Source organism: Cebus imitator, unplaced genomic scaffold, assembly GCF_001604975.1.
Source record: "Cebus imitator isolate Cc_AM_T3 unplaced genomic scaffold, Cebus_imitator-1.0 Scaffold215, whole genome shotgun sequence".
Taxonomy (NCBI): Eukaryota; Metazoa; Chordata; class Mammalia; order Primates; family Cebidae; genus Cebus; species Cebus imitator.
The window spans coordinates 2,377,685-2,401,507 of record NW_016107530.1 but is presented as its reverse complement, the minus strand read 5'-3'; the positions used below and the strand labels follow the sequence as shown (position 1 = coordinate 2,401,507).

The 23,823-nt window shown below is 51.3% G+C and overlaps 1 protein-coding gene across 33 annotated transcripts in view; it reads left to right on the top strand.

Annotated features, from left to right (window-relative positions):
- COL13A1 (collagen type XIII alpha 1 chain) overlaps positions 1-23,823 on the top strand; it is a 158,256-nt gene that overhangs the window by 50,517 nt on the left and 83,916 nt on the right. For 26 of the 33 annotated variants that reach the window (XM_017548913.2, XM_017548912.2, XM_017548903.2 and 23 more), the window contains exons 3-5: positions 16,837-16,844; positions 20,526-20,552; positions 23,510-23,545. In XM_017548913.2, coding sequence (XP_017404402.1) covers positions 16,837-16,844; positions 20,526-20,552; positions 23,510-23,545 — 71 coding nt within the window. The remainder of the gene's footprint in view (positions 1-16,836; positions 16,845-20,525; positions 20,553-23,509; positions 23,546-23,823) is intronic. The other 7 variants (XM_037745861.1, XM_037745853.1, XM_037745845.1 and 4 more) reach the window with 1 other exon arrangement.

Here is a 23,823-nt window from a genome sequence, read left to right as displayed (position 1 = left end):
ACTAAGGGGAGCCACCCATCCCTCAGGATAATGCAAGGCCCTGAGAGCTTCTGGGGCATTCCTGAATACACTTCACAATTGTAGGTTTGAGAAAACGGGAGTGTTGGGCTTAATGAATACATCTATTCACCTTTGGCTCTGATTTCTGGAGCTTTCTCAGGTTCAGAGAAGTGGGAGACTCAGAGGAATCAGGAAGGGAGCACCCCCTGCACCCCTGAGCTAAAATAATTTTGCCAAAGTCTGGATACCCCAAACGTTTCCCAATGCTCTTGGGGAAAATGCCAAGCTCCTCCCTGCCCTGGCCTTCAAGATCCCTTGATGTCTGGCTCCTGCCTGCCTTTACTGCTTCATTTCATGTTCATTTCTCTTCTTCTCCTGAAACTCCAGGGCAGAGCTGCTTAATTGAACTTTCTGCCAGGATGAAATATTTTCTACCTGTGCTGTCAAATGCAGTAGCCACAGCTACGTGTGGCTATTGAACCCTTGAAATGTGGTTAATGAGGCTGAGGAACTGAACTGAATTTTTCATTTTGTTTTAATTTTATCATGTTTTTTGTTTTGTTTTGTTTCATTTTGAGATGGAGTCTCGCTCTGTCACCCAGCTAGAGTGCAGTGGCACAATCTCAGCCCACTACAACCTCCGCCTCCCGGATTCAAGTGGACTTCCTGCCTTAGCCTCCCAAGTAGCTAAGATTACAGGCTTGGAGCACCATCCACAGCTAATTTCTGTATTTTTAGTAGAGACGGGGGTTTGCCACATTGGCGAGGCTGGTCTTGAACTTCTGACCTTAGGTGATCGGCCCACCTTGGCCTCCCAAAGTGCTGGGATTACAGGTCCGAGCCACCACTCCTGGCCATTTCAATTTTATTTTAAGGGCCACAGGTGGCTAGCAGCTACTGCTCCTAGCCACAGCTCCAGCCACAGAGGCCTTTTTTTTTATTTCCCACCCCAGGGCCTTTGCACTTGCTGTGCTGGTGTGCAGTGACCATCCCTTGGACCTTCTCGTGCTGCCTCCTCATTATCTAGGTTTCGACTCCAACATCACCTCCTCAGAAAGGCCTTCCTCAGTCATCCAAGCTAAAGCATTTTCCCAAATTCCAGACCCGTCCACTATATTTGCATATTGTAACACCTTCATTGCAGTCATCAGTGTGTAAATTTTTCCTGTTTATTTATTTCTGTTTATTGTCTGTCACCTGCAGCTATAAATAATATATAAGCCAATATTTGTATAGCACTTATTATGTGTCAGGTACTGGTTTATCACTTCACTTATATTACCTCATCTAATCCCTTCAACTCTCCTATGAGATAAGTGCTGCTTTGTCCCCATTTTGCAGCTTTTGTTTCCATAAAGCTCAGAGGTGGACTTGCCCAAGGTCACCTGCTGGAAGATGTCTTTACCTCTGCAGTCCCAGCACCAACATAGAGCAGTGCCAGACATATTGAGCAACGACTCGGTTCGCGGCCCTTGACTGCCAATCTGGCTAAGGCTCAGCAGGGTGGGGTGGTTGGGCTGCTGTGGACCGAGGAAGCCTTCTGATCTTGGGTGTGGGCATCAGCCCTGTGGCCCCATGGAACTCCTGGTTGGAATGGTGGGCTGGGGACAAGGACAAAGATGGTGCTGAGTGTGGCCATCAGGTTGCTCATCCCGTTTAGGGAGACCCCAGTGGGCTGGGAGGGGAGAGGAATGGGCCTCGGTGGGCAAACTTGGCAAACCCTTCTCCTAGGCAGTGAATGTTGCTAGTGGCCAAGGTGGACTCCGCCCATCACTGGGGCTGGGGCTGGGGCTGGGGCTTTCCCAGTGCCTTGACAGAAAGGGACCAGAGTTGTGGAGACCAGCCTTTTCCTCTGCACAGAGCTCTGACACCCACCTGGCTTCCCCAGCAGAGGCCTCGCCTGGGGCTGTCCAGCTGCAGGGGAGCATGGAGGGGGCTCTGTGCAGCCCAGCAACGGGGAGAGATCTTCCTAGCGATCAGCATCTGCTAACACAGCCTGGTCTCCCCAGGGTGTCCCTGCCTCCTCTAAAAAGCATCTTCTCTTAATTAAAAAGGCAGGGCCTTCTCTCCAGAAGGGACATTCCATGAGGAGGGGAAGCCACCAGAGAGGCCTCATCCTCCTTTTGGTCCTGCTGTTTACATTTCCTATGGATATTGTACCCCCTCATGTCCCATCCCCCACCCGGCACCCCAGGCTTCTAGGTGTGACAGAACTTTGCACAGAAGCCTGAAACACAATTGCCATTTCCAGTGAGGCCTCTTTTCTACTGGGTGACCTGGAGTCAACTTCTTAACCTTCCAGCCTCCGATTCCTCATTCTACAAGGAAACACATGTGCCCTTCTATGATTGCCGTAGGATCTAGGGAAGTATGACGCTCTCAAAACCTTTAAGACTTTATACATGTGAGATCAACACAAGTGTAAAAAACCACAATGACGTTCATACAAGGGTTTCACATAGGCTCTCTCCCTTAGGCCCAGAAAACAATTTATCAAAAGAAAACTGCTAGATATGGCCGGGTGTGGTGGCTCACACCTGGAATCCCAGCACTTTGGGAGGCTGAGGCAGGCGATTCACAAGGTCAGGAGTTCGAGACCAGCCTGGCCAACATGGTGAAACCCCATCTCTACTAAAAATAGAAAAAAAAATTAGCTGGGCATGGTGGCGGGCGCCTGTAATTCCAGCTACTGGGGAGGCTGAGGCAGGAGAATTGCTTGAGCCCGGGAGGCAGAGGTTGCAGTGAGCTGAGATCATGCCATGGCACTCCAGCCCAGGTGACAGAGTAAGACTGCGTCTCAAAAGTTATAAAAAAAAAAAAAAAAAAGAAAGAAAGAAAAGAAAACTGCTAGGCTAGATGCACAAAGAAATCCCGGCAGCATAGAATAGAAAACACACAGAAACTTCATGATCTAGTAACCAACTCAAAGGTAAATGATGGTGTATGATCTTTAAATGCGGCCACTTTGCAGATGTCATTTCCAAGGCTGCCCTGATGCAGGAACGTGTCTGGTTGTCATGTAAATGAAGGAAGCAGCGGACCATATTCCGTGCACACTGATTTCTGCTCTGTGAACATAGGTATGCGTGTGGACGAGGATCAGAGGGGAGAAGAGAAAATGGAAACAGTTGTGTCAGAGCAGGGGTGGGGATTAGGTATGATGGCCTTTCTTTCACAAAATGCCCTTTCATGTTCTTACAGAGCTGTTTGAACAATAAATACATGTCAGAAAAACAAACCAAAAAAATGTTTTAAAGCAAAGCCAAATGTAATATCCAAAGTGTTTCCACTCTTCTCAGCTCAGATGGATCCAGTTTCAGGACTCCTCTGTCTCCCAGGCACCCCACGTCCCCGGCACATACACAGGAGGCCACGCAGCTCACTGTGCAGCCCGGGCCTCAATCGTCAGCCTCTCGGTCTGGTGTGTGAGACGGCAAAACTCCACTTCATCCTTTTGTTTGATCTTTACCCCTTCTCCTGTCACATGCTTAAGGCTCTTTCTGTTCAAAAGACAGTGGTTTTAGCTGGGTGCCGTGGCTCACACCTATAATCCCAACACTTTGGGAAGCCAAGACTGGTAGATCGCTGGAGTTCAGGAGTTCAAAACCAACCTGGGCAAAATCCCATCTCTACAAAAAAGTTTGAAACAATAAATTAGTCGGGCGTGGTGGCGTGTGCCAGCAGCCCCAGCTACTCGGGAGGCTGAGGTGGGAGGGTCGCTTGAGCCTAGGAGGTTGAGACTGCCTTGAGCCGAGATCACGAGACTGCCCTCCAGCCTTTTGAGACCCAGTCTCAAAAAAAAAAAAGTGGTTTCTGTCATTTCTGCTTGTCACCAGACTCTAGTTAGAGGCTCTACATCCTCAGTCATGAAAATTATTTCACTTGCAGTTGTACTGAGACCTGCCAAGGATGCCAAGCATGTTTCCTCACAGGGATCAGCGCTGATTGGTTGGTTGTGGTTGCCAAAAAGTACAAGAAACAAACAGCACTGAAATAGATCAGTTGTGTCCGCCATGGTCCCTAGATAGAGGAATGGTCTATGTCCTGTGGTATTTGCAATTCCAAAATAGACGGGTGCTCAACGCAGGGCTCAGATATCTGGGCTTTCACCTCAACCCCGCCGGTGCTTCCCTGGTGAACCTTGGGTACCAGACGGCGTTGTCGTGTGTGTAAGGAAAAGCGGAGGCTCCCAGTTCTGCAGGCTGTGTGCTGTCTGGAAAGAGGATGGACTTTGCGGTCTCATAGACCCAGGCAAGAATCCCAGCTCCATCCTTTACTCACTATTTGACCTTGGGCAATCTGTGTAACCCACAGAGCCTGGGTGTTTACATCTGTAAGTTAGAACTCAGATAGGCTAAGCTATAACAATTAAAAATAGTAGACAGTGCCCAGTCTACTGCTGGCACACAGTAGGCGTTAGGGTAGCTGTTATCCTGGTCACCTGTGACATTTGGAGGGTTTGGTGGTGCCATTCAGCCAGGAGGCATGGAAGCAGGCCATGGGGCTGCCAGGCTGCTGCCCATGAGGCTGTGTGTTTATTTCTCCCTGGCCCACAGCTATGCATGCACGCCTTCACCATGCCCTCCCCGACTAATGACACAGCTGTTTGAGACAGGATTCATTGAAAGACTGGGACAAATTGATGTTTCATTTGATTGTGCTATTGTAAGTTAAAACACTCCATGTCATAATGAACTAATAACATTTGCTAATTACTAATTGCTGTATATGCAATTTAAAGTAAGATTTAAGAAAAATAGATATCCAGGGGTAATTAAGTACCTTACTAATTGTTAATTATTCCCTGTCACTCCTCCACGTAGTCCTGCTTTACCTTCAGGCCTGAGGGAAGCAGCCTCCTAACTCACCTGACATCCTGGGGCGGGGGACTTGTGTGGGGCTTGTCTTCAGCTCTGGGCTTCCATGCCGTGTAGAAGAAGGGAGGCAAGAGGGAGGAATGCAAGCGCTCTTGAAGGTGGTGTGCCCAAACAATTCCACTCTTGGTCAAAGCTAACTCTCAAATACAAGTTCAGTGTCTAAACACTGTTATGACATTGCTCCTTCACAGTACTGCAGCTCAGATGATCCAGCGGACCCACCCCTCCGTTCACTTAATCACTTATTCATGCATTCAGCAAGGATTGACTGAGCCCACAGTCTGGACCAGAAGTTCTGGGCTGCAGAATTGGAGAAGTTCAGGCCTGGAAGGTCCCCAGAGATTGGGTATTGCAAATTAGCAGTTTGAGGACCAAATACAGCTCTTTCACAGGCTTTGCTTGGCCTGCAGAGTAGTTTTTAAATGTTCTTAAATTAGTATCAGCATTTAGTAATGAGAAGATTTTGCAGGAAATATCTGATTCTCGACTTTTCTTGAATAGTTTCAAGATCTGGCAATAGTAGGTCTGCATCCTCAACTGGAAATACTTGGTTGCAGCTGAGGGGTGTCCAGTCCATTTTAAGCACACAGGCAAGCCCTTAGCACTCTGCCACGGTCGCCACCATGCCCTATCGCACTACACCTGGCCTAATTCATTCATTTATGTTTACCTGCCTGGCTCCTTGTAGGCATTGGAGTTTGTGGCACCTAATCTCCCTCAACTCCTCTTGGAGTAGTGACTAAAGAATGAATGTGCCCATCATAAATCTCACAGTCTAACAAAAGAAAAGGCAGAAAAACATGGACATGGAACGTGGAAGTGCCATCCACACATAGAAATGAGAGCCATCATTCACTGAGTATTTTCATGTCGTGTGTTGTGGTGAATCAAGGCCAACTGCGTGGAGGAGGTGGTGTGAAGCCGTGGTGTACATACGGCAACCTCTGCTGGCGAACTGTCGATGCCTTTTGGATGTAGAAAAGGGAGCAAGGCTTGCACAATTGCTAATTTCCTGGGAAGGGGCTGGGGATGGGGCAGGACATCCCTCCACTTGTGAAGATATCTCTAGGTCTTGTGGGAGGATCTCACTCTTTCTGGGAGACTCAGTCAAGGGTGACAAGTTCAAGTGTGGAGACCCTGAGACTCCAGGTTGTTATCAAAATAGAGTTGAGGGGTCAGAGCCAGCAGAGTGCGCTGAGCAAGGCCCATCCTGACTGACTTCCACCTCGCCCACACAAGGGCCAACTTGATAGAGAACCTCTCCATCTTCCCTGGGCCCACTGTCCCTATCTGTGTGTGGCAGCCCAGCCCCTCTGTCCTGTGCTAGAGGCCTGGCCAGGAAACTGTTCAGCCTGAGAACAATGCCCACCCTTGGCCTGAATCTGCAAAATTGGTATTGTAATCTCTATCAGCAAGACCTACCCACAACGTTTCCTCACTCAGGACTTAGGATTCTGACCCCACCCTGGAAGTGACAGGGGCCCAAGGAAGTAAGAAAATGTGCAATTTGTCCCAACAGTTCAAAGCTGGTGGCTTAAATCTATACTATTTCACTCAAATGGTCACCTAGTCCTGTCCAGCCTGCTCTGCTTAGCTCAGCTCACCCTGAGCCCTGCCTGTGTTCTTTGTGGGTTCCAGGATTTTAAGGGCTCATCTGAGAGGCAGGGCAACAGGGTGCTGAAAGGGTGATTAACATGGACCAGTACCAATCAGGGGCCTGTTAGGAACCGGATCGCACAGCAGGAGGTGAGCGGCAGAGCTTCCTCTGAATTGACAGCTGCTCCCCCATCGCTCCGCCTCCTGTCATCAGTGGCAGCATTAGATTCTTACAGGAGCGAGAACCCTATTGGGAACTGTGCATTTGAGGGATCCAGGTTGTGTACTCCTATGGGCCAAGGTGGAACAGTTTCATCCTGAACCCGCCGCTCCCACCCCGAAAAATTGTCTTCTAGGAAATCAGTCCCTGGTGCCAAAAAAGGTTAGAGACTGCTGCCCTAGAGTCAGCCTGGCCCTCACCAGCTTGGGACACAAGGCAGGAGATGCTGCCCCTCTGTGTCTCAGTCTCCTGAGGTCCACCTTAAAAGGCTTATAAGGGTTTAATATGGTAATACCTGTGAAGCGTTAAGATTGGTGCCTGGCACATGAGAAGAGCTCTTATTAGCCATCCTTCTGGTTAGAACAGCAAGGGCAATATCATGTGCTTCTGGGATTGGATGCCATTATTTCTGACTTCATAACCATACAATTGTCATAGCTGTATTTATTGAGTGCTTACTCTGAGCCAGGGACAGTGCTGGATATCTTACTTGTATTATCTCATTTACTACCCAAATCCAGTGAGGTACATATACTCTTATTACCCCCATTTTACAGAGGATACTGGGCTCAGAGAGGTTAAGCAGCTTGCCCAAAGTCACATAGCTAGTAAGTAGTGAAGCGGAGATTCGAACCTGTGGCTGTTTGGCTACAAAGCCTATGCTCTTGTCCAGGATTCTGGGCAGCTCTCCATTCCTTCTAAATAAAAGGAAGAACAGTGAAACCATGAGACTGTGTCTGTTTGTAGCTCCTCCTAAGATGGGCAGTGTCTGGACGGGGTTTGTGATCAGTCCTCAATGGGGGACTCTGGGAGCCAGTTTCAGGAAAGAGATGAGTGGGGTCTGAACTTAGCCCAGGGATGAGGCCACGTGGTCCTCAAAGGCACCTGACAGGACTCATGGCGGGTTCTCCTTCTCAGCAGTCTAACCATCTCCCCCCACCACTAAGTCTTGTTGACTCTTAATTTGCTTTTGCAGCTGAAGCAATAAATGTAAAAGTTAAGAAAGAAAGCTTTAGAGTGTAGCTGATTCCAAATGCGGCTCTGCCAGCTTACCAGCTGTGTGACCTTGGGCAAATCGCTTAACTTCTCTGCACAGCCACAAGAGCGCCGTCGGCAAAACAGTGCATAATAGCACCAAACCTGCCTGTCCGGGCAGTGAGATAAAGCATGTCACTGGGGCTTAGGGCATGCCTGGATTTCAGTTGTATGACTATCGGCCAGAATTTTGACCTCTCTGCGGCTCAGTTTCCTCCTCTGTTAGGTGTGGACAATAGCACACCTTGTACAGTCACCTTCTAGGGCTACTGTGAAGAGCAAATGATACAATGTGTAAGACGCTTGGCCCTGGTTACAGGTTAGCATGATGCCAGACCAAAATGAGTTATTCATATTAGGTTGGTGCAAACGTAATAGCGGTTTTGACATTCCTTTTAATGGCAAAAACCACAATGACTTTTGCACCAACATCATAAATGTGACTTTAAAATTAAAAAGCTCTTCCTTCAGAGATACAGACAGGCCTGGTTGTCAAAGAAAGACCTACGAAGCCTGCAGCCCCTCACAGGCCTCTGAGGGGTGGCGTTTGGAGTGGGTCTGTCTGGGGCTGTGACCCTTCACCAGGCCCTCCTCTCTGCTCCTCCGGCAGCCGCCTGGCAGGGTCGTGGCCAGCAGAGCCATGTTGTGACATTTGAGCTGCCCCAGGCAGGGCCTTGCACAAGAACATGAGCGAGATCCAGTGTCAGGAAGAAGTCTCAGGTCAGAGGTGCGATGCCCGGAGACTCCTTGTCTTCCCTCAGGGACCTGAGTGACATCTCAGTGGAAGAAAGCAGCCCTGGCTTGGGACTCCGGGGCTGGGGCTGGCAGTCAAGGACGAATTGCCCCTCCCAGTCCAGTCGCTGGTCACAAGGCCCAGAGCCACAGGCAGAGGAGCTGCCCAGAGGGCTGCAGCCAGAGGAGACAGGAGTTCGGGAATATTCTGTGCGAGCTTCCAGACAGCACGTCTTCTTTCGGCATCTCAGTTCCTCACTCAGAAAATGGAGCTGCTGACTCCTACTCCAGCCTTTTAGGGCTGTTTTGTGGCTCAAATAAGAAAAGGTAAAACCTTCCTGAGAAGGAAGAAGGGCTGAATGTCAGCCACAGAGTGCCCCAGGCAGGAGCTCACTTGGGAGTGGGAACCCATGTGGGGCCAGCTTCATCCCAAGACCAGTAGCAAAGCAGCTCTAAGCTGGACAGGAGGCAGAGTCAGGGAGCCTGCACCCAGGGGGTAGTGTGGGGCTACAGTCTCTCTCTGGGGCTCCCGGCCTCAGTCTGCAGGAAGCAGGCGTGGTGACGAGCAGATGAGCCCTGCTCCGGGGAAAAGCTATCACAGCCCCCGCCTCAGGATGAAGTGTCAGGGGACTCAGATGGGGGGTCTCCTGAGCTAGAAAGGAAGCCCCTAAGGTCAGGGACAGCGGGCGACCTTTACAATCCCCTGCACATAGCCATGCATAGCTGGTGTTGAGCAGGTGTTGAAAGTGGGCATGAGGGGAACACAGCTCCCTATGCCAGGACACAATCTTCTTCACCCCTCATACCGCACTGAGCCGTGCTTCCAAGTGCCTGACTTCTGCTGAAGAATGAGAAAAGCAATTCAGGGGAACGCAGTCACCTCCTGCTCAACCCTTAGCCTTTCAGGCCCTCATCAGCTGTCGAGACACCATTCCCCTCTCTCCCTTTCATTCACCCAGAATTACAGCTGGGCTGGGGAGGGGCACAGGGGTGGCCTGGTGCCATCTTCTGTCTGGGTTGTCGTTCCTCTCACCAGGGGCTGGGCATCACCCTCCATCCCCCTGGGCAGAACCCTGCAGCCAGGTCCCCCATGCCCTCCTTGCCTGCAGCCTTCTGTGGCCATTTTCCTGAGCATGAGGGCCGCTATCCCCCGTTCCAAGGGATGTGGGACTCTGGCATTGAGGTCTGCAGGGGTGGCAAGGGGATCTCCTGTTCTTCCTCCTGCTCAGATCGACTCCCACCAGAGCCATCTCCACAAGGGCTCCTGGCCCCAGGCATCTACCCTCACCCATTGCTAGCTAGGCTGGGGACCGGCTTCTCTGGAAACAGGACTGCATGGGAAAAGAGAGGAGGCCTGAGGGACATGAGGGTTCTGTTGGGAGGAGAAAGGGAGAATGGATGCAGAGGAGGTAACCAAGAGGGTCTGCTACCCAGGCACACCCCCCGTGCCCACGGACAAGAGTTGCCCCAGGTGCTGGGCCAGGCATCTGAGCCTCCCCCGACCTACCGGCCCTCAGGCACTTGCAAAACAAGGCAGGGAGCAAGGAAGTGAAGGGGGCACCTCCAGATTGAAAGGAGGGATTAGCCAAGAAGCCCCTGGAACCGGACCAACAGCCCTGCCAGGCTGCCGGGCGTGAAGTCCGCTTCCATGGAGTCTACGGGAAGGGTGCGCTCGGGTGGATCCCAGGGTGGCAGTGGCACAGCTAGTAATGTGGGGTCCTCTGAGGACCCCCTGGGGCCAGGGCATGAACTAAGCTGGAGGGGATCTTACTGGCTCCTGTCCCTTCCTTGCCCACACCTCCCAGTCTCTCTGCCAACCTTAGCAGCTGGACCGGGATGGCAGAGAGCTGCAATCAGTGCTAGTCCTTACACCTGGTATGAGATGTGTCTGGGGAGTCTGGGACACCCAGCCTCTCCACCTCTGTCTCTGCCACTCCCCAAGGCCAGGCCCAGTCCTGCCTGATTAGTTGTAAACGGGTCCTCCTGCTTCGTCGACTTGCTTCCCCTGAGTCTCACCTCCAGATGGCTCTAGTTTCCAGGATGACTAATAGGTTCCATATCATGTGCCAATTTCTGCTGATTGATAGTGGTTGTGTTGCAAAGAATTGTGAAGCCTTGTCTAGGCTCATTAAGGAGCTGTGATTGATTATCAATGTCAGCCATGAGTGCAGGAAGAGAGACTATAGGTGTGTGTGATTTAAACTGCTGCCCGCTTCTCCCAGAACCTGTTACTCTCCATCAACCTGACCTGGAAAGGGCTAGGGATGTCTTGTGGCCGAGAGACGTCATCCTAGGACAGATGTGAGCTGTGGCGTGCTAGCAAATGTTTAAGAACTGGCTCTTGGGGTAAGGTGGGGCTGCTTTGTAGCTTTTGCCAATTTCCATGGTGTGAATACTCCCACCACGGCCAATTTCCAGCTGCCAGTGTGAAGTCACTAAGCGCCAAGTTAGGAAGAGATGCACACAGTTGGCTCTTGCAGGACGGCACAAGCTGGCTCTGTCTGAGTAGTCAGATGTTTTTCCTAAGAAATGTAAAGCTTCTCACAGCTCTGATGGTGGGCTGTTCTGGGACGAGCACTAGACCAGGATTCATGATCGTTTACCAACCATAAATAACAGGCAAGTTACATCCTTCTCAGATCCTCAGTTTTCTCATCTATAAAATGGGAGTTGGGTTGTGGTGGACTATCATTTAAGGAAGTGCTTTGTCAGTCACAAAGGATGATTTGTCAGCCATGCTGACAGGACATCAAAGAAATTCAGATGGTCTACCCCAGAAATCTGCCTCATCCCTTCCTAGAAAGTCGGGTTTGGGCCGTAGGGCTGTAGGAGACACGGCTTGGGTGTTCTCTTTGAGGTTAACCCCCAAAGATAGAGACTGCCTGAAAGCTTACCAGTTGCCCTTCACAGGCCTGCCCCCAACAAATTGCTTTCCATGGTTTTTTTTTGAGACAGACTCTCGCTCTGTTGCCCAGGCTGGAGTACAGTGGCACCATCTCAGCTCACTGCAACCTCCACCTCCTGGGTTCAATCAATTCTCCTGCCTCAGCCTCCTGAGTAGCTGAGATTACAGGCACACACCACCATGCCTGGCTAATTTTTGTGTATTTTTAGTAGAGATGGAGTTTCACTATACTGGCCAGAATAGTCTCGATCTCCTGACCTCATGATCCACCCGCCTTGGCCTCCCAAAGTGCTGGGATTACAGGCGTGAGCCACCATACCCAGCCCTTTCCATGGTTTTTAAAGCTACTCGTGTTTCCCTTCTTCACTGCTCATTGAGGCAGAGGCTGCTCCTTTCATTTCTCCATGTGCCTCCTTCAAGCTTCAGGAGCCCATGGTCCTGGGAGGCAGGCAGACCTGGGGCCAAGTACCAGCCCGGTGACGCATGTGTTTCGCAACCTTGAATATGTCATAAACTGCCTGGGCCTCAGCTCTTCCATCTGTAGAGTGGGAGCAATAACCATCATAACTTCTTCACCGGGTTGTTGGGCAGACCGAGTGAAATAAGGTACATAAGGGTCTCAGCATAGTGTCAGGCACAGAGTACATGCTCAATAGATGAGTAACACACAAATTACTATTTGTCCTGATGAGGTCTTGGATGGAGGTGGAACAGGCCAAACTAGAAGAACGAGATCCCAAGAGTTGGCAAACCATAGGTCAGCAAGGACTGGGGCGTGGGTGACGGCGTGCGTCGTAGGGACTGAGGCACAGGGAGAGCCCCGAGGCAGGTCTGGTGCCATTAGTCCAGCACAGTGTTTCTCATCCTCAACACTATTCACATGTGGGACCAGATGGGTCTGTGGTAGAAGGCTCTGTGCACTGTCTTTTTAGCAGCATCCCTGGCCTGTACCCACTAGAGACCAGTAGAAGGCTCCCAGTTATGAAATCAAAAATGTCTCCAGACACTGTCAACTATTCCCTGGAGAGCCAAATCCCCCCCAAGCTGAGAACCCCTGCTCCAGCAGGCAGAGTGTATCCAATATCACTAGTCACCCGAGGTCTGAGGGGAGCCCATGAGGCAGAACACCTGTCTTGGCAGAGATGGGTGGGTTGGGCACGTTGCAGAACTGGGGGCAGGTGGTCGGCTACAGGCAGCCGGGAAGCAGGCACCAGGTGGTGTGAGTGGGGGCTAGGACCCCAGCTGCTGGGAGCCCAGAGGCACAGCAGGGTCAGAAGATGGTTCAGATGATGCTGAACTTGGGAGCACCCTTCCACTCTTGACGCCCCCTGTTCAGGACCAGGACTGGGTCCAGCGACTGGGTGGGACCAAGTCCAGGGATGATGGGGAGGGGACATACCTGCCCACTTTAGAAAGGGCTGAGGGCCCAGCTGACCCTTCTACCCTTGAGAACTTCGTGATCTCCAGCCAGGAGAACACAGGCTGTGGAGCAAGAGAGACCAGGTTCAAATCCAGGCTCTACTGTACGGAAATAAAAGCTAAACAATAAAATTATGCTGGGCGCGTGACTCATGCGTGTAGTCCCAGCATTTTGGGAGGCCGAGGCAGGCAGATAGCTTGAGCTCAGGAGTTCGAGACCAGCCTGGGCAACATAGCAAAACTCCATCCTTACAAAAAATGCGGAAATTAGCCAGGCGTGCTGTGTGGTCTCAGCTACTCGGGAGGCTGAGATGGGAAGATTGCCTGAGCCCAGGGAGGTTGAGGCTGCGGTGAGCTGTGATTGCACCACTGTACTCCAGCCTGGGCAACAGAGTGAGATCCTATCTCAAAAAATAATAATTAAAGTTTAAAAACTTTAAGAATCAGATGCCATCACTTAAGAGCAAAGTGACCACCTTACGCAGATTGCTTAACCTCTAAGCTTCAGGTTCCAAGTCTATGGAAGGGGTGATAACGCCAACCTCACAAGGTTGTTGTAAAGATGAAGTGCGGTGTGATAGTTACCATACTTAACACTCTGTCCTGTGTCTGCCGCATAATGGACACTTAGTAAATGATGCCGATTGAATTAATGAAGGAACGAAGAAATGAATCCTCCTACAGCAAAGCTCTCTCCCTTAAACCCTCATGTTTGTTTTAGTTCTCATCTCTGGAATTCCTCCAGCTTTCTAACATAGGAAACTGTTGCCTTCTCAGCAGAAGGAAATGAATTATTCATCTCTTATCATCAGAGCTTTGCATCAGGCCTGGTAGATAATAAGTGCTTAAATAATGAAGTTTTCCTTCCTCAGAGGACAATGACTATACTCAATTCATCTTTAGAGAGCCACAGCCCAGCACAGTGACTCACCCACAGTAGGCATTGTTAAGTGTTTGTTGAATGAATGAACATATAAAAAGTGGTTGGAAAAAAAGTCCCAACCCACAATGCTACCCCAGAATTCTTCATAGGGGTCCATCTCTATGTGTCCATTTTGGGGGAGCATGGCTGCCTTGCTTGGAGGCGGTGGGTCAAACCCCAGGGGAGAACAGTAGTGGCCTTAGCAGGAAGCTGAGGCGGTGGAGACAGACATCAGCAGGGAGGTCTCAGGCAGAATGTCCCCACCCTGGATGGCTGCTGTGACCCTCCCCTGACAGCCCTGCTTGCGCCACCTGAGGGCGCTGGGACAATCTTCATAGTCTCCCTGCTGCAAGAAACAGGTGTCCTCCTGAGGAAGCAGCAGGTGCATGGGTGGAGTCCAGGTGTCTTCCTCCTCTCTCAAGATGTGGTAGTGTGGGCTGTACCTCGGCGGGATCAACTGCGCAGGTCATGAGTTACGGCGTGCTGTTAGGAAGACACCAGGATGGGAGTCAGGAGACTGTGTGCTGGTCCCACCCCCATCACCTGCCCACAAAGTGGCCCTGCATGGTCATGAATCTCCCTGGGCCTCTCTTTCTCCATCTGTACTGTGGGGACTTGGTAATGCTTTGGGGTGACTCCATCCTTTGATGACTGGCCAGGGTGATGGGCACAGCCAAGTGGCCCACATGGGAGAGCAACAAGTGACATCCAGGCACTGCTAGATTTTGCAAAGCCATCAGCTCCCCAGCATCTTAGAGCTGCCAAGCATTGAACACAGCATCAGGGGAAGCATCTGCTTGGAATCCCAGGGCTGTCCCAATACAGGCCTGTCAAATGAAAGTTGGCAGGGGCAGGATGGCAGCTGGGCTTTCCAAGGCACCCAAAGATTTTCCAGGGGGACCCATGAGGACCATCCTTAACAGGAGAAAGCCTTCTTTTATAGCACCCCTACATCACTCTCCCTTCCTATGGCACAGTATTAGCTCACAAAGAGGATTTTCCTGTTTCTGAAGTCCCTGTAAGGGACAGGGATGGGGAGTGGCAGCCTGGAAGAGCTTGGCAGAGCCAAATTCCCTTGCATAAGACAAAGGCACCTGTAAAAGACAGATGAGAGGGTTGAGTCAGAGAAGGGGGCTGGAGGCTGACCATGACAGGCATCCCAGGGGAAGGACTGGAGAGGACTGGGTCTGCGGGCAACTGCGGGGTCAGGGGTAGGTTGCTTTCTGAGCGAGAGACGGAGAGAAAGGCACTGTAGAGAAGAGTCTAGGGCACTCCCATTCACTAGCTGCATGGCCCTGGGGAGTCGCTCAAACTTCCCCGTCTCAGTTTCCTCATCTGCAAGGCGGGAATGATAGAACCTACTGCGTAATGGAAAACACCTCGAATTGTGCCTGGCACCTAATAAGGCCCATAAAGGTGTGTGCAGTGATGATGGTGGTAGTAATATAAAAGCCCTCAAAATCTTCAGTAGAATTAATATCCCCCAGGGGTGGACCCAGCAAAGTGCTCTTCGGCCACCGGGCTGAGTGTCGAGTCTTGTGCCAGCTACCTGGCTGTATCTGGTGACACCTATGCCCGAGACTGCGAACAACAGGCAGGGCTGCCCTCAGAGGTCCAGCCTGGGTAACTGGGGGCCTCACCAGAGCCTGCCACAGTGGGAGCCAGGGCCCCGTCAGGCCTGGCAGGCGCAAGTCATCTGCTTTCCATGTGGCTGAACCATCCCAAAATTGCCACAGGCTGAATTTTGTCACCAGCCTGCTTCTCATGCAGGGGACACCTCCCCCCTCTGGGAAGCACAGACTCCCCAGCTGGGCTGGCCCCTCTGGCAGGCTGCACTCTGAGATATTTTCAGATTCTGGGTGACATTCCTCTGCCCCTCAGCCTAATGGGTCCCAGATGCTCCCCCTGCCCGGTGCTCCCTCCCACGTGTTCTGGGCCCTGCATGCAAGCCTGGGGCCTGGGGCTTGCTCACCCAGGCGCTACACCTCTTGACTTTTTCTGTTGCTTTTAATTTAAAACATTTTGTTCACCCTTAACATGATGGCTTGACAGAGGCCAGCATGAAAGAGGCTGTGTCTTCCTGGATGGTGACCAGGGCAGGGAACGGACAGATGAAGGAGGAGAGAAGGAAGCCGGCTCTGGGAACGGGAGGAGCGCAGGGAAACATAGGAGCCTTTATTGGCCGAGCATAAAAGAAGCAACAGGAGTTGCAGCTGAGTTAACGTGGCCAGGGCACTAGGGGCCGGGCAGACGCACCAGGCTCAGCTGGGAATCACTGGGGCGGGCGGGCCGTGGGGGTTTCGTGGCTCATGTTCCGCAGAAGTGCCTTTCCTTCCCTATCTTTCCGGGGCTGCTTTTCTAAACCTTCCCTCCTCCTCCTCACCCCTACTCCTTCTTTCTCCCTCTCGGAACACTTGAATTTGTCATTCTTGGCTGTTGCCAGTAATGAGATAGGTCTGCTGCTGCGGCCGTGGGAGGGAGGCAGGGAGTGGATACCAGGAAGAGAAAGGAACAGAGAGGCATGGAGGAGGGTGGGGCCGGAGCCCCAGAGGGGGCTTTGAGAAAGAGGCTGTGGGTGGCAGACCCTGGAGGGGTGGCGTGCCTAACTCACTGTTAAACAGAAACCAGGCTGGGCCGATGGGCCTCAGGGTGCACCCACAGTGAGCAGCCGCGCCCGCCCCTGCCTGCCTGCTGCCCCTCCCTGGCAGGGCACAGTACACACAGGGCGTGCTAACATCCCTCATCTTTGCAGGGTCTGTTATTTCCACCTTTCTCAGTGTGCTTCAGTGCCCACCGTCCCATGTTCTGCAAAGCAGCCTTGTACACAAGTTCAGGCGGGTCCTGAAGAGCCCATTTTGTAGGGTAGGAAGCTGAGGCAGAAGGGTCACCGGTAGGTCCCCAGCAGGGTTGAGCCTGGGGCGCCGACCTCTGCATTTCTCATCCGATTATGAAAGTATGGAGATAAAGAGGGAAGAGATTGTATTGGTGAACGTGGGCCTGGAAAAGACAGTCTTCAAGGACCCGATGGCAACCCCTCCGCTGAATAATTCTTGCACACCGCTTCCCAGACAGCCTCCCCTCTGTCCCTACAGCAATGACACTGACCCAGGTATTTTTCCCTCTCTTTCAGGACCTCCTGTAAGTACTCAAGCCGTGGTTCTCATGCATCTGAAAGGCCTGTGTCACCTGCTGGTAACGGGGTTCTGGGTATGGGCACTGAAAGCTGGGCCCCTGCTGTCTTGGGGGGCCCTATGTGGGTTCCTGCGGGGTCCCTCCAGAATGCTTCTTGGGGAGGAGGAGGCCACCATTTTGCTTTTCACCCACCTCTGCACCCCTCCAGGGCAAGACAGTGGCTGCCCCCAGGGCAAAGCAGGCTCCAAATTTCAATCTGAAAGGGTGGCTTTCCCTCTAATTAGCTCAGTTCCTTTGTGCGCCAAAGAAAAAATTGCAAAAAAAAAAAAAAAAAAAAAAAACACCAGGTATTAGAAGAAAAGAGGTCATCTCTTCTCAGTTCTGCTCCTTGAAAGGTCTCAGAAAACAGGTCACCGAGCTGGCTCCAAGTGTGGTCTGCTCCAGAGGACTCATGTCCACATCCCTGAGTGGGCAGCTCCATTCTGGCGAAGCCACTTTGGGCAGGTGGTGGCGGTGGCCATGGTTATGTAAGAGAGAGCGGGTCAGCCGGCTAGACTGGGAGCCAGCACATAATTACAGGCAGCGCGCCGCTTGGAAGCCCAGGGTGGGGCGGGGACTGGAGCCTTCCAGAGAACCTGAGAAGAGCCCAAGGAGACTGCCTCCCTGAAGTAATGGATCCAGAGAACAGGAGCACCTCTCTTTCATATCCCAACAAAAGACCAGAGGGCGCTGGGGGAGCTGGAGATACGAGTTGAAAGGGCCCAGCCCTCACATCAGATCTTTCTCAAGGTTGCTGAATTCAACCCTATCATCATCCCTTCCTTGGAGAAGTTATTTCCATAGTGGTTTTCCTCTTGATCTGTACCTGTGGGAGCCGCCTGCCTAGCTTTTAGTAAAGGCCATTATTGAGTACTCCATTTGTCCCCCGAAAGGCCCTTGCAACCACGCTGAGGATCCCATGCCCCCAGACATGTCACAGTGAGGCAAGGCCTGTCATGTCATTGCTTGAAAGGAGGGATGATTTATTATGGCATGTTTAGGGCGTCTGATCTTAATTCCTATTATCCATCTTCCAAAATAAAGTCTGCCATAGAGAGCTTTCACCTGTTGGAAATGGGCTGGTTTTCCCTGCCTTATTCCAAGGAAGCCACAAGAGCCCGCAACTGCTCCCACCCTATCTCGGGACCTACTGCACACACCTAACCCTCAGGGTCAGGGCAGCTCTGAGTCCCTGCCTGACTTGAAGGTCCTCTCAATAGGAATTTCGAATTCTGAGACCTTGTGCTGGCCTGACCCAGGGACTGTTCACAGACCCCTTTGGGTCTGTGCTGAAGGAGCCCATGAGGTGGAGGGAATGAGTCTCAGTCTCTGCCCACAGAGTGAAGGATAAAGGCCCAGGTAGCTTTCCGCACATTCTGAGCCCAGCGCAGAAGAGAAGCTCTTTACCTTTGCCCAGTGCTGGCTGAAACTACAAGGCAGGAGGAGGAAGAAATGGGAAACTGGCCAGGGCAGGAATCACCTCCTCGGCCGTGTTCTCTCTGGTTCCTGCAAAAGAAGAATGCTGGTGACCAGAGAGACAGGGTCTGAGATGCCTGTCTGCTGCCCTCTGGGTATATCCTGGGGCCTGGCTCTATCCTCCAACAGGAAGACCCAGGTTCCTGTGGGCACAAGCTCAGCCAGTGCCTGTAGAACACGACCGTGCAGGATGGATTAAAGCTGCAGCAGAAACCATTTAGGTGGAAGCAAATTTGCAGCCACCACTGCCCTACCCGTCATGCCCCTGGCAGACATTGCTAATCAATTAGGAGGCTTTTTAACATAACCCATTAGTCAATCACTCCCAATCCATTGGCGTCAGTGCTTAAGCTGACATCCACTGGCCATCCCTGGATTCTATTTAAGGGAGAATTTCTTAATGCTGGGAACTGTGAGACTGAAAACAGATGACCAAGGGAAATAGGGATGTATCTTTCTCTGAAGGAATATAGGGAAATATTTGCCGGCAGCTGCCAGGCCTGGTTGAATATGATCCTTGCCGAAATAGTAGCTAACACTTACTGTGTGTTAGACACTGCTATGTTTTTATGGAGGCAGTGTAACAGTGATTACGAGCCTGGGCTCTGGGGCCAGACCAACTGCAATCAAATCCTGGCACTGCCACTTTTTGTTGTGTGACCTCAGCAAGTTACTTAACCTCTCTCTGCCTCAGTCCCCTCATCTGTAAAATTAGAAATAGTATCGTCCTCATATGAGTATTGTAAGGAGTGTGTGTGTGTATGTGCTACATATATGTGTATTTTTACTTGGAATATATTAATTCATTTGCTCCTGAAAGCATGAGGCTTCCCTAGATGATCCCTAAGGGTTTTTTGCAAATGTTTAATTTTTTTCTTTTTTAGAGGCAGGGTCTCACTCCCTCACCCAGGCTGGGGTGCGGTAGTATGATCATAGCTCACTGAAGCCTCAACCTCATGGGCTTAAGTGACCCTCCTGCCTCAGCCTCCCACGTGGCTAGGACTACAGGCTAGACTACACCTGCTAATTTAAAAAAAATTTTTTTTCTTTTTTTTAAAGAGACGGGGTTGTGCTATGTTGCCCAGGCTGGTCATGATCTCCTATCCTCAAGCCACCCTCCTGCCTTAGCCTCTCAAGTGGCTGGGTAAACATTACACTTGAAGGAAGAAATGATGATTTTGTGAATTTTTATTAATGAATTTATTACTTTATTTCTACCCCATTTCATTCCAAGAAACATTTTCTGGAGGATTGGGAGGTCACCGCCCCACTTCTCAGCCCACTCTGTGACGTTAGGGGACAGGCAGTTTAGAAGGGAAAGGAAGAGGGCATTGATTCAGCATTAAAGTTCTGGTTTTAGGGACGCAGGGCCTGGGCTGTCCTTGTGGGGGCCTGGGAAAGCAGGAGTGCTGCCAGGTTCTGGCATCTGCAGGCAGATTGATTCCTTCGTTAATGTGTCTTGAGGACCATTGAGAGCTCCACATTGCCGAGGCACTGGGGACACAGTGAATGAGACAGGGAGGTCCCTGCCTCAGGAGCTCACATTTTAGTGCAGCGGAGCAAAACCAACATGACCGGGATGGCGGCCAGTCCTGTCCCCATGAAGTCTGTAGCCCCACATTCCCCAAGGACCCCCCAACTGGCAGGTGTCACTACATCACCGCTGAGGGGATGTCCTCAGGAACAAGGCTTAGAAGGGGTGATGTACTCCTGGGGCTGCCTGAACTTTTCTCAGCAGCCCTTCAAGGATGGACTTGTCTCCCAGGGAACCCCGCAAGACCCACTCCTGGTTCTGCCTTTGGCTTATGGGAAAAGCGGGATGTCTGGAAGGAGAGAAACCAGATGTGGCAGCAGGTCTCTGAAGGGAGAAACTGAGGCCAGCCCTACGCACATCCCTGGCGGGTCCTCTTCTAATAATCATGGTAGTAGCTGCATTTATTTAGCACTTGCTATATGTCAGCAGCTGGGCCCCGAGCTTTACACACATTCTCCCATTTGACCCTAACAGATAGGTAATGATTATTCTTCCATTTTCAAGATGAGAACACCAAGGGACACCCAAGTGGCTTGCTAAGTGGTTTGCCGAGGTCACACAGCTGGTTGGGATACTGTTTGACAGTTAGGTGTTACAATACGCTGCCTGACCTATGTCAACTTCACTCTTCATTTCAGGGTCCCACTGGAAGGCCTGGACTCCCAGTAAGTAATTTTTGTTTCTTTTTTCCTTTGCGCCTCTTTTACGTGCTCCTTCTCATTCTGAGGACTGGCTAGGTTGGGTGGCTGGTTTTTCTCCAGGTGAATCTGGGTGACGGGCCGTTCTCCAGAATCCCTGATCTGTATAGCTTAGAGTGAAGCCACTTCAGCTCCTTCCTCCTTTGATATCTAGAGAGGACCCTACTGGGGCATCTTCAGCTGCAGACCTTAGTACCCCTGCTGGGGCCCCCGGCAGACAAATCACAGCATGCAGGCCCTTCCAAAGCTGGGCCTGACTTCCAGACTGACGGCCCTACCATGGGCAGTTGCAGGGACGGGCAGCCCGTGGGCACACTGACTATCCCCTGCACAGCAGCTGGCATTCAAATTACTGTTCTCCTATGCCTGCTGGTAAGACAGTGGACTCAAAAACTTTGTTTTCCCTCAATTACCATGTCCCAGTGCTGGGGACTGTGGGGGAATGTTCAGACTTGCAAATGGAAACTCTCCTAGTAAGAGCCCCAGCGCAAAAGGAGTGCCCAAGGAACCATGGAGACACTGGGACAAGAGAGATAGCCATCTCTTACTGAAACCGTAAGAGGAGCCAGGCACTGCATTTATGCCCTCTCACACATTTGGCTTGTTCAGCACCTCGGCGAAATGGGTATGATTGTAAATCTGTTTTATACATGAGACTCAGAAAGGTAAAATACTTTGTCCGTCTGTTCAAGCTTCGGGTGGGGAGCTGTTAGAGGCCCGTATCGTCACACACCATTCCATTCTACTGTTGCTTGTGGTCTGTGCTCCACCCTCGAAAACCATCTTTAGAGTCTTCTAAGACATTGCTCTGTGGAGTCTAGCCCAGGGCATGGATGAGTTGAATACTGGATATATGTACCATGGGACCTCAGGTGGGGAGTGACCCAGGCAAGATGCTGCAGCCGGTTAGGGGGCTGGGATCGGGTATGAAGGGCACCCTGGCCTGGAGCTGGTACCAGTCTGCCTTGTCTCCCTGTACCAAGACCACATCCATGAGATTCCAGACCCTTCTGTGCATCCCTCTTACCTAATGACTCCCCTTTTAGACATGGATTATACTGTAATCTTTGGACGAATCCAGCAGCTTCTAGAATTCATGCCTAGCAGTGGCTGTCTTAATGAAATGCATATGGGAGAATGTTCAGACTTGCAAATGGAAACTCTCCCAGTAAGAGCCAGTGCAGAGGAGGACGGGTGAATCGGTCCCGTGAAATCCAAGGAGGGGAAACATCAGATGACCGAGGGGAATGTGGGCAGACTTTGTTTTTTCTTACAACATCCACCTTTAAAAAGCATTTAGGGGACAATTCACAGAGCAGGGGCTGCTGCACATAGTTTCCAGTCTCTGACCATTCCACACCCATCCCTAACCCAAGCATTTTATGGCCAGGACTGCAAAGAGCATTAGTTTCAAAAAAGAAATGAAAAAGAAACCAAAACACGCATCCTGAAATATCACTGAAAGGCCCAAGAGTGAGTGGACCATGGGGCTGCCACAGCCGATGGCCAGCCCTGGCCTGGTGTCCTTCATAGGCAGAGCCAGTTTCAGATCTGTGGGTCATGGTCCTGTTGATGCTTCCGTGTGAAGGGACCTAGGAATAACCCTTGGAAAGACTGTGGATGTGAGCCCCTGGTGCACAAAGCAAAAGGTGTGGCATACAGACATGCTGATGAAATTTACCTGCCCACGGCTGTGCTAGGCTTGACATGAGCAGATGGCATTTACTTAACACCAAAGGCCAGGCAGGGGCCACATGCTCAGAGACAGCATCACATGGCATCTTCCCAGCAATCCCATGAGAGAGAAGCTCTTATCGCCCCACTCAACAGAACTGACACTCAAGGAGGTTAAGGGAAGAGTCGGTGCTTCTCATCTGCACTGCTACCCTGCCATTCATTAACAAAAGTGGAACATTGTACTCAAAGCCACCATTGCTCTTGACCATATATGTGAATTTTAAGAGCCTAATTTCAGCCATGGTTGCTTCTCTCAGGTATGTCCCACATACGTTGTGGATGTTCATTGTTCCTCAAGGCATTGTGCCTCAGTGGGGTTAGCAGATGCAGAGTCGCCTCAGAAACGCCCATGCAGTCCCCTCCTGCCCAGCAGGCCAGACAAACCAGCTTCATCTCCACACCCTATTGCTTTCCATCCTTCGGCTCATAGCAAACTCTAGGCCCCGCCCCAGGTTTTATGATGTCTGCATGCATATGATTGCAAAAAAATATTTTCTGCCAAAAGGGGGAGGAGCAAAACTTAATAAGCAGATTTCCAGCGTGAGAAGATGTAACCCCTGGCTATAAAACAAAGCATTTCCCTGGGAGCATCTGCAACTCGTGATTCAGCTGAATCCACATGGCTCTTGGTCCTTCCTGTCAGTACTGGAGGTGGCCGCGAGGAAGGAGGAGTGAAGAAGGACTCCAGTTGTTGCCTTCTTAAACCAGGGGCTGGGGAGGAGCACTGCTCTCCAGCCCTGGCAGAGGCAGACCGAGGAAAGTGAGTCACCTTCTATCACATGGGAACTGCCAATCACCCTACTCTGGGCCTTGAAGTTGTGCGTGATAAAGATGAGGCACATCCTGGCCATTGCTGGAATTGATGCAACAGTGAATTCTAAGGGAGCAAGGGCCTTGAATAGGCATAGGGAAACTGAGGTCCAGCCTGGGACCAGACTCCTCCTTCAGTGCTCTTTCCACAACACTCATGCCGAAGTATAGTCATAGCAGTGGCCACTTGCTGAATAATGTTTGGGGGCTGTATAGGGAGCACGTACATGACGCTTGGGCATCATACAGGGTGTCGTCCCAGCTGCAAACGGGATTAGCTGTGCCCTAATCAGGTGCGCAGCTTGCCTATGGGATCGTTCACATGCTAGCCTGGTTCCAACCATATATCTGATTGATTCTGCCTCCTTCATCATCAGGGGGACAAAGGTGCCATTGGGATGCCTGGACGTGTGGTGAGTTAGCCCGTTTGCACCTGCTCAGGTGGCCATTGCTTGCTTCTCCGTGCTGGCCTGTGGTCTAAACAATGGCAATGTGCTGTCTACCCCAGCCCCAAGGAGAGGGTCAGCACTTTCCCTTCCCCAGACCCCAGTGTGCTTCAGAGAGGGACAAGGAAGGAGAAGGGAAGTTTTATTCCAGTCCTTCAGACCCCACAATATGGCTTTACTCTCCAGAGAGCTGCCACAGCAAAGGAAACCCCCAACAAAGTTGCATGAACAAAGCTCTTTGCCAG